The 9,536-nt window shown below is 44.2% G+C and overlaps 1 protein-coding gene across 1 annotated transcript; it reads right to left on the reverse strand.

Annotated features, from left to right (window-relative positions):
• Nucleotides 1-1,279: 1,279 nt before the first annotated feature.
• LOC140592049 (uncharacterized) lies at nucleotides 1,280-9,536 on the reverse strand. The gene is made up of 8 exons (XM_072713906.1): nucleotides 9,487-9,536; nucleotides 7,755-7,882; nucleotides 7,371-7,491; nucleotides 7,113-7,244; nucleotides 5,952-6,223; nucleotides 3,912-3,979; nucleotides 3,622-3,812; nucleotides 1,280-3,523 (listed from the first exon to the last, which is right to left on the reverse strand). The coding sequence occupies exons 1-8, from the start codon at nucleotides 9,524-9,526 to the stop codon at nucleotides 2,034-2,036; spliced, it is 2,442 nt and encodes an 813-aa protein (XP_072570007.1). The 5' UTR covers nucleotides 9,527-9,536; the 3' UTR covers nucleotides 1,280-2,033.

A 9,536-nucleotide genomic window follows, 5' to 3' on the forward strand; every position in this document is an offset into this window, starting at 1 on the left:
TTAAGGTAGTTCGGGCTAATTGTAAGGGAACGAAGATAAAGGCCATTTAAACTGAGGTACCTTAAATCCGACAAGTTGTCCGGCTAAGCAAAAAATCTTGCTTTTTCCATATGGGTCCATGGTATTGCTACTTCTATGGCAAATGGATCATATCCGACTCGGTTTTCCCGAGTTTTTAGCGGATGTGACGTAATATCGGAATCCGAAAATCGGATCCCGAGGCAAATGGAATGCAGCAATATTATAGATCGTTCAGAACCTCTCAGCTGGCGGAGGGGCCCTTCAAGATGGCGCCTGAGGAGGTGATAAGTTATGAGCTCTGAGTGAAAGTTTAGGTCTTCTTCTCAGTTTATTATTTCATGGTCTTCCCTGTATGATATATTACCAATTCCTCGCATGCTTTTAACTATTTTCTGGGGTTTTATTCCCCCCAAAGCTCGAGAGTACTCACTGTACATTCCTGATGAGGTTCGTAATCATTTTTGCATCATCAAATGGCTTCAGCGGATTTTAAAAATGAGTGCAAATAAACCACTTGTAGAGTCAGAGTTCGGACTGGTGCAGAGAGGCAGTATACTTTCTTATCAGCAGCCCAAACTCCACTGCAAAAACATTGTGTTACACTGCAACGCTCCACCCTATCCCAGCCTTCCCCTGGAGACCCACAGCCTCGCGCCAACGGAGTGCGTGTGGGTGTGCACAGAAGAGGAACAGTTGCACCTGCGAAGCTTGACCGTGTCCATTGATATGGCACATAAAATTGAGGCATCCACACATGACCAAAGTACAGTTCCAGAATGGCATATGCTACGAAAAACCAGAATAACATCATCGAGGTTTCGTGAAGTGTGCCATGTGCGTGGCCACAGTACCTCATGCACTCAAGTGTCATGCACTTGTTTCACCTCACGTTCCAGTTTTCCTGTCCTCTAGGTATGAATGAAGATGGGCAGCTCGCTAGTCCTGGTTGGTTTGCTTGATTCTGGTGTACCTGTACCATGGGGTTCAGTGTGTGTGTGTGTGTGTGTGACACTGTGTCTGTAATTGAACAGCACGCAGAGCCTGACAATCCCCAAGGGACTTCATCTTGTAATAATTTAGAAATGAAAACTCATACAATCACTTAATAATGGTTTTCCTTTGCAATCAGCATATGGGATTACCGCAATTGAACTGCTTCTGAAGCTGTATTTTGGTTTGGTTGACTGTTTTTAATAGTTAAATATTATGGAAAAACAAGGCTTGTTTATTAGCTTAATATTGCTATATTCAAACATAATTCTTCAATAATTTAATGTACATAAACAAATGTGCTTTTCAGAGTTAGGTGGATGAAACCTGATCTTTAAAATACAAAGCAGGCCTGTAGTACCAAACACAACCTATACAGACAGTGCAAGTACACAGTGCAAATCCCAGTGGTTCCTAGTGGAGCCTTGGCCATTTCCTGGCTGTTCACAAAATGAAACGTGCAGTAAGCATTTATTGTTAATGGTGTTAAACATGTTTATTTTGCAAACTGAACTGCCTAATTCAACTTTTTAGGTGCTCATTACATGAGCTGTCATGTAGCTGTAATTCTAACACAGTAGGCAGTTGAAGCATTATTTACCACTTCAGTCTTGTAAAAGTCCAGCATAGTAAAAATCACTTACTACAGCCAGCGGCAGCTTTCAATGTTTCCCAGACTAGTTAAAATCACTTATGAAAGCTGCCGCTGGTTGTAAAGGTTTCCCAGACTGGATCTGTTGACCCCAACATAAACTGGTATCACTTCTAACAGATAACAGAAAAAGCTCACTGAATGACATTTGAGTTTCATTAGTATTCAATGGAATTTTGCAAGTGTCTAATTCAGTGTTTTGTAGCTAAAGACTACCTTCAACATATTCTATACTATAAAACATTGCCTCTCTGAATATACGTGACAAACAAAACTCTAAAATCCACACCTACAACTTCAAAGCAAAAAATACTTTGTAAAGAATTCAAGAATATACACTTATTTGATTGACTGTAACAAAGGACTGAACTCAGTGAGTCCGCTGGTGTATCTTTAGGTTTCCTAAATGACTGAAGCTCTTCTCACACTGGGAGCACTGGTAGGGCCTCTCCCCTGTGTGAATCCGCTGGTGTATCTTTAGGGATCCTACTTCAGTGAAGCTCTTTCCACACTGGGAGCACTGGTAGGGCCTCTCCCCTCTGTGAATCCGCTGGTGTGTTTTCAGGTGTCCTGACTGACTGAAGCTCTTTCCACACTGGGAGCACTGGTAGGGCCTTTCCCCTGTATGAATCCGCTGGTGTATCTTTAGGTTTCCTAACTGACTGAAGCTCTTCCCACACTGGGAGCACTGGTAGGGCCTCTCCCCTGTGTGAATCCGCTGGTGTGTCTTTAGGTCTCCTACATGACTAAAGCTCATCCCACACCAAGTGCACTGGTAGGGCCTCTCCCCTGTGTGAATCCGTTGGTGTATCTTTAGGGATCCTAATCGAGTGAAGCTCTTCCCACACGGAGAACACTGGTAGGGCCTCTCCCCTGTGTGAATCCGCTGGTGTGTCTTTAGGTCTCCTATATGACTAAAGCTCTTCCCACACTGAGTGCACTGGTAGGGCCTCTCCCCTGTGTGAATCCGTTGGTGGATCTTTACGGATCCTAAATAACTGAAGCTCTTCCCACATTGGGGGCACTGATACGGCCCTTCCCCTGTGTGAATCTGCTGGTGTATTTTTAGGGATCCTAATTGACTGAAGCTCTTCCCACACTGGGAGCACTGGTAGGGCCTCTCCCCTGTGTGAATCCGCTGGTGTGTATTTAGGTGTCCTGCATGACTAAAGCTCTTCCCACATTGGGGGCACTGATACGGCCTTTCCCCTGTGTGAATCCATTGGTGTCTCTTTAGGGATCGTAATTCAGTGAAGCTATTCCCACACTGTGAGCAATGGTAGGGCCTCTCTCCTGTGTGAATCCACTGGTGTTTCTTTAGGGCCCCCATCTGACTGAAGCTCTTCCCACACTGAGTGCACTGGTAGGGCCTCTCTCCTTTGTGAATCCGCTGGTGTCTCTTTAGGGATCCTAATTGAGTGAAGCTCTTCCCACACGGAGAGCACTGGTAGGGCCTTTCCCCTGTGTGAATCCGTTGGTGTCTCTTTAAGGATCCCAATCGAGTGAAGCTCTTCCCACACGGAGAGCACTGGTAGGGTCTCTCCCCTTTGTGAATCCGCTGGTGTATTTTACGACTGCTCTTTATATTGAGTGTCTTTTCGGTCTGGGATTCCTGTCGTGCTGTAGGACTGTCTGAATCTGCTTCTTCCAGGGTACCGAGTGTGTTGGTACTGGGCTGAGCAGCATTGGTGCCAGCAGAAGAAGTGAAATGCTGGGGTGTATTGACAGATCCAGCCCTCAGTTGTCTGACATACTTAGGGTGAGATCTTTTGATGTGTCTCTGCAGGTAAACCTTTGCTGTGAAGAAGAAGGGACACTGAGTACATGGGAATCCTTGGGAGGATTCCACCGCTCTCCTTGCTGGGGACAAGATAGAGACCAGTCAGTCAGTACTGAGATGGGACAGGGTTAATAGAAATAAGAAAAAAAGATGACAAAGGTACAAGAAACACAAATACCTTCTGAAGAGCACTTGTTACTCCACCAGTTGTCAAAGGTGATGCCCTGGTCCTTGGCATAATCTTCCCCGTACCATACCAGGAGCTCCTGCCTGGGGGCAATGGGCTTGCAGCAGCGATACAAGATGTTCCCTTTGTGCTGGAAGGCTACCAGGTTCTGCTCCTCCTCATCACGGGCACAGTTCACATACCTGACACACAGGCATAGGCAGACATGACCAGTATACATACCATATGTATGTATGTTTGACTGCAGCACGGACAGAGACTCAGTAATGGTGTCATCTCACCTCATCCAGTTGGAGTGTGATTCTCTCCTGGCATCAATGTATGTCTCACACTGTTTGCCCTTGTAAACCTGAAACCACAGGCCTGTGAGTAATAGACATCACCCCACTCAAGTTATGCCAGCACAGAATTTCCAGCTGATCAGTCAGATACCTAACTACAGTCAGTCCTGCTACAACGCGACTAATACATTTTGAAAAACTTCGCATTCACTTAAACTGCGTACTATAATGCACAAATCCAATGGGAAAACTAGTTAAAGGAGTATAACTCCAAAACTTAGTAACTGACGCCAAACAAAACAAATGACATAATAAAACTGATACCTATGGCCGATAAGCTTATTATGTGGATTTTAAATAAGAAATACTAATAATTAAGGCTGCACGATATTACCAGATGTCATCAAGATCAAGATATCATCATCACTGGGGCTTTAGATCACGTGCGTGAACATTTGTCCAGCGGCTGGCTTTTCTGTACTGTACGGAAGTTTACTTACGCCCGCAATTTGATAAGCAGATTAGTAGTACGCCTAAAATGTCAATGAGATGTGTATTGTGACGCCCAAAAGTTAGTAATCTGTATAATATCAGTATATCCTTATGTTTATTAAACTCGGTTAGCGGAGCACACCACATGCTACTGCTTTGGTGTATCGTGGAAGCAATAAGCACTGAAGTGGGGGTGAAGAAAGGGACAGCTGAGCAGCCACTATCATCTGGAAGAGAAGCTCATTTGGATAAACAAGGTAAAAAGACGTCGGCGGTGTGGTGGTACTTTTTGCAGTTTAACGTCCCACACATTTATTTAACATAAAGATGTGCCAAATTTATACACAGTGTTTCCCCTACCATTGACCCGAAGGTCAAGTTAATTTTATTTTCTATATAGTGCCAGATCACAACAGAAGTCATTTAAGGTTACCTTTCCTATAGAATAGGTCTATACATTGTCCTTTTATTAAACAAACTAAATAGCCTCATGTTATTTATCTTAGTTACACAACAGCTTGTCAGCTGTAAACCTGGGGGAAACACTGATACAGATCACTAACATTTTAGGTGCACTACTAATCTGCTTACGAAATCTGCTCACTTTTTAGGACATGTCGGAGGGGGGGTGTGGCTCAGTGGGCTAAGCCTGTGTGCCTGTAATCACAAGGTCACTGGTTCAAACCCAGCCTCAGCACATCTGCGGGTCCTTGAGCAAGGCCCTTAACCCACAGCTCCCTGGGTGCCACTACAGGTGGCTGCCCTTCATGGACAGCTTACACTGCAAAGAGCAAGTTGAGGGAGGCATAAAGACAATTTCCCCACAGGGATCAATGAAGTATTGATTATTATTAGTATGTCTGTATTATTTAGGTTTAATCTTGCCATCGTGTTGCAGCAAGTGGGATTGCAAAACTATTTCAAATATTTTCCCACCCTGACCTATTAGGGGCTCCAGAGACAGCAAACAAAATTACAATAAATGATCTGATGCTCTAGGGGCAGAATGGTGGCGCAGTGGTTAGCACTGTTGCCTCACACCTCTGGGACCTGGGTTCAAATCTCCGCTTGGGTCACATGTGTGTGGAGTTTGCATGTCCTCCCCGTGTCGTCGTGGGGTTTCCTCCGGGTGCTCCGGTTTTAGCAGTCCAAAGATGCTAAATTGCCCTTAGGTGTGAATGGTGTGTGAGTGTGCCCTGCGATGGGCTGGGTACCCCATCCAGGGTTGTTCCCTGCCTCGTGCCCATTGCTTCCAGGATAGGCTCTGGACCCCTTGTGGGTTGGACAATTCTGTACAATGGCATTTTGAAATTCAAATGGCTTAATTACATTTCGAATAGGAATTTTTCAAATTATTCAATTATTCAAATATCATTTAAAAAGTGACAGTTCTAGTATGCATATTATATATATCTTGAATCTTGATTCAAATGTACAGAAGGGTAATGCGACCTGTGTTCCCAAAGCTGTAAGGTATTAAGAAGTAAGACATGAATCTCTCCTGTTGTTATATATACACCTTCCTCACTGTTGCATGCTTAGTCTCACCACCCAGGAGTAGCCGCTGTCAATGGCCTGCTCTCTGTCCGTGACTTCTCCTTCATAGGGACCGTAATGCACTCCTCTGGGTACAGTCTGCCCCTGGTTAAACACCCCTTGGCCTGCCCCAGGGATGCTGGATGACCGAACCTCTAAACCAGGGGGTAGGGTAAGGAGGGCCCTGCCGGGGACCCCCATGACTGCAGAAGAGTCAGAGATGAAGACAGGAGGACCATGGACCTCACACTGCTCAGTGAAGGAGGACTGGCAATCCTCACAATCTGATGAAGAAAGAACAGGAATGTGGATTACACACAGTAACAGAGTAAATACTACACCATACCATATATTCCATCATAGGAACATTTTTAAGGAACCCGGAACTTCCGCTGTGTTCCACCGCCGGATCTCACCCCGACTGTAGTTCCTCAACCGTGTTTATCTCCTGCTCTGGGGTAGGTACTTCATTCAACTAGTATCTACTGCGGTGGAGTTTATACTGATGAGCTTCCCAGTTGGCTGACCGCAATCCCCCACTCTAACTTGTAAGTTACACAGAAGTATTGGGGAAAGAAATAGTAGCGGAGCGAAAATGGAGCAGATAGAACTAATTTTGTATTTCAATTACATTAAAAGCATTAATGAATAAGTTTTTTTAGATTAGTGGAATAATGTTACATCGTTATTCGTTGAAAATTGAAAGACCGATCTGCTGGTTAGATTTAAAAGCATACATTGAACGTGGAGCAGGCCGTATAAAACCGTATCATGGGCTGGTGCTTTGAGATCATATGTCTTCTAACTGGAGTTGCCACCCGTCCCATTTTGAAGCAGTACAGGACACAATTTTCCCCTGTATTTTTGGACCATGTGATCGATCCCCCACCCCTCAAGAACTAATAACTAAAACAACAACATCATCCTCCATTGTTTTGGGGTGGTGGTGCAGTTTTGTCATTTGTGAATTGACGTCTGAAGTTTGACCTATGAACCTTTTCAATCTCCCATTCTTACTTAGCATAACGGTCACGTGAAGCAACACATGAAAGTGGTCAGGATAGACAAGCCCAGGAACCTTGGAGGGAAAGTGCATTACAACAAGACAACCGAGAGAGAACACCACGTGGGTTTGCTATAATGTGGTATATCCTTCAGCCATAAACCACTCACAGAGGTAATCATCATCTCTGAGCTCCTCTCCCTCAGTGTAGAGTATCTTCGGTGTGCTGCGCAGATTACGACCATGTCTGTAGCCGGTCATGTTCACAGTCTGCTGCCCACGTTGCAGGCTCTCTGACATACCTGAAGTGCACAGAGTAACACGACACTGGAGGTTTAAAAAGGGAACCAGAAGAACAAACTTTATAACCACTAAATGTACCAAAGTAACTGCAGTTTTTTGTTGTATATGTCAGTAGTTGGAACCACCTGGGTTTGGAGGTTTCACACTCAGCTTGCATCTCCTACTATGACTCCCATCAGTGCTTCTCAACAGAAGAGAACCAGTCAGCTTCTCCTCAGTCACATCCTGCAACTCTGCACCCTTCGTCTTCCATCAGAAGGAAAATGACAAGGCTAAACGAGCCACTCACTTCATAGTATTAAAAAGCAAAAAGAACAGCCTGTATATTAGAAAAACAGGAGCAGAAAGCAAACAAAAATGATTCTTTTGGGAGATTTTACTACTTTCGTTTACATCCTTCACCGTTGATCCCTACAGTTGGTTGCTTTTGAGATTAACACTGAAAAAATAAACGACTTTAGAGTGGACAAATGACAATGGTGAAGAGACCTACTGGCACTCCATTTCACCTTGTGGGGGGTGTCGCTCGAAGATCCCCCACCCTCAGATATCAGGTATTCCTGCTCCTCTTTTTTGACCTCACTGACACCCTGCTGGAAAGGTTTCTGGTTCATGCTGCGAAAATGGTCTATTTCAGCTGTAACGAGATGTTGGTATAGCATTTACAGTTAATGGGAACTCCCGCACATCCCTTGTGTTTCCAGAATTTGGCATGTGCTCTTCATATTCACTTACAGCAAGGCACCCTGAGTGACCATGCATAGCACACAGGACGTAACTTCTAATAACTCCAAAACAACATGAGACAGAGACAAACAGTAAACTGTGCTTTGATCAGTTGCCTGTAGGGGACAATGCAGACCCCATGGATTTTCAATTTATGTATCTCCATATATAATTATGACCAATTACAATAAGTACATTCAGTGTGCACTGGAATAAATAAATAGGCTAATACCTCAAATTAAAAAAGACACTCACGTCATTCATTGTGGCATAGTGAACAACATGAAATGGTCACTTATCGTACAACGGAAATATTACAACTATATCTTCAGGACAGAGTTGGCGACCATTGCGTTAAAGCTTGGTTAATTTCTTGGGCGCACAAGATGTAAAAATATTTTTTTTCGGGACTTCGCGGGCTCCGCGACAGCATGGTAATGGGGGTAATAACGGAGAAAGAAAATCAGGTCAATTTGATAAAAGTTCTAATGTCTTTTACTTTGTTTCAGTGATATTCTAAGTAATTCTGACTCGTGAAGATGAAATAATAGGGGAAAGGGACGTTTTACAAACTCAGTGCGGTTTACAAACTCAATAATTAAAATGGGCAACTTCACAGATTTCGGATCGCTAGCGACACTTCTTGCAGATAAATGATCATACATCATTAATTTTAAATAAATTTCGTTGTACATTGCGATGACATACCGTGGGAAGAGCCTCCGCACTCAATTATGAACCCAGAAAAGCGACCCGATGTCTGTACTCAAGGGTTGTGTAAATGTAGACAAATACAAAACAGTTAATAAATTTACCTAGTGTTGGGTGATTTTGGGTGAAATACAGGCATATATTAGGCAGTTAAGATATAGGCATAACCGTGTTTAATTGAGGTAGCTACCAGCCAACGGCAGGCGTCTGCTGACATCAGGGCGAGTGTGACGTTAACCAGCGATGGCACCTGAGGGGCGGTGATGCTTCTGCTGCCTGAGCACCAGAGGGCAAATATTTCAATCGACAGCTGAGATTTAAGTGGCACTGAAATCTGCGTTGCAGTGCGGTCCGGTACTCAGTCCAAACGGGGACAGCTGGGGACGGGGGACATGATGCTGCCTCATGCTTCACAGGGAAGGGACACGAAAACTGAAAAGCCACAGCACTTACTGGCCTTGCCAGTAATAATTTCTCTATCCTAGCTGCCTTGCCTCGTCTGAGCTCATGCCCAAAGCCCGTTACTTCCTGTGACCTCCATCAAGCCCACGTTCCTACGAGTAACATGTAATGAAATATGTAAAATACATTAGAAAGTTATCTATAACTGACGGACTTTCGGCAAAACGCAAACCTAACTACATTAGCACTCAGAACTACGAAACCACCAAAAACATCTTACCGTACCGTGTAAGTAACTGGAAAGTTATTTCTCCGATCAGTATGTTCTCGAGTAGCTTAGAGTCCTGATTAAACCCAAATGTAGCCTAAACCGCCTGTCACTACTGAAAACATCACACCTACCGAAAATGTAACCCCCGTTACTACGCATGCGCACATCCATCACACATGCG

The sequence above is a fragment of the Paramormyrops kingsleyae genome, chromosome 7, assembly GCF_048594095.1.
Source record: "Paramormyrops kingsleyae isolate MSU_618 chromosome 7, PKINGS_0.4, whole genome shotgun sequence".
In the NCBI taxonomy this organism is placed as follows: Eukaryota; Metazoa; Chordata; class Actinopteri; order Osteoglossiformes; family Mormyridae; genus Paramormyrops; species Paramormyrops kingsleyae.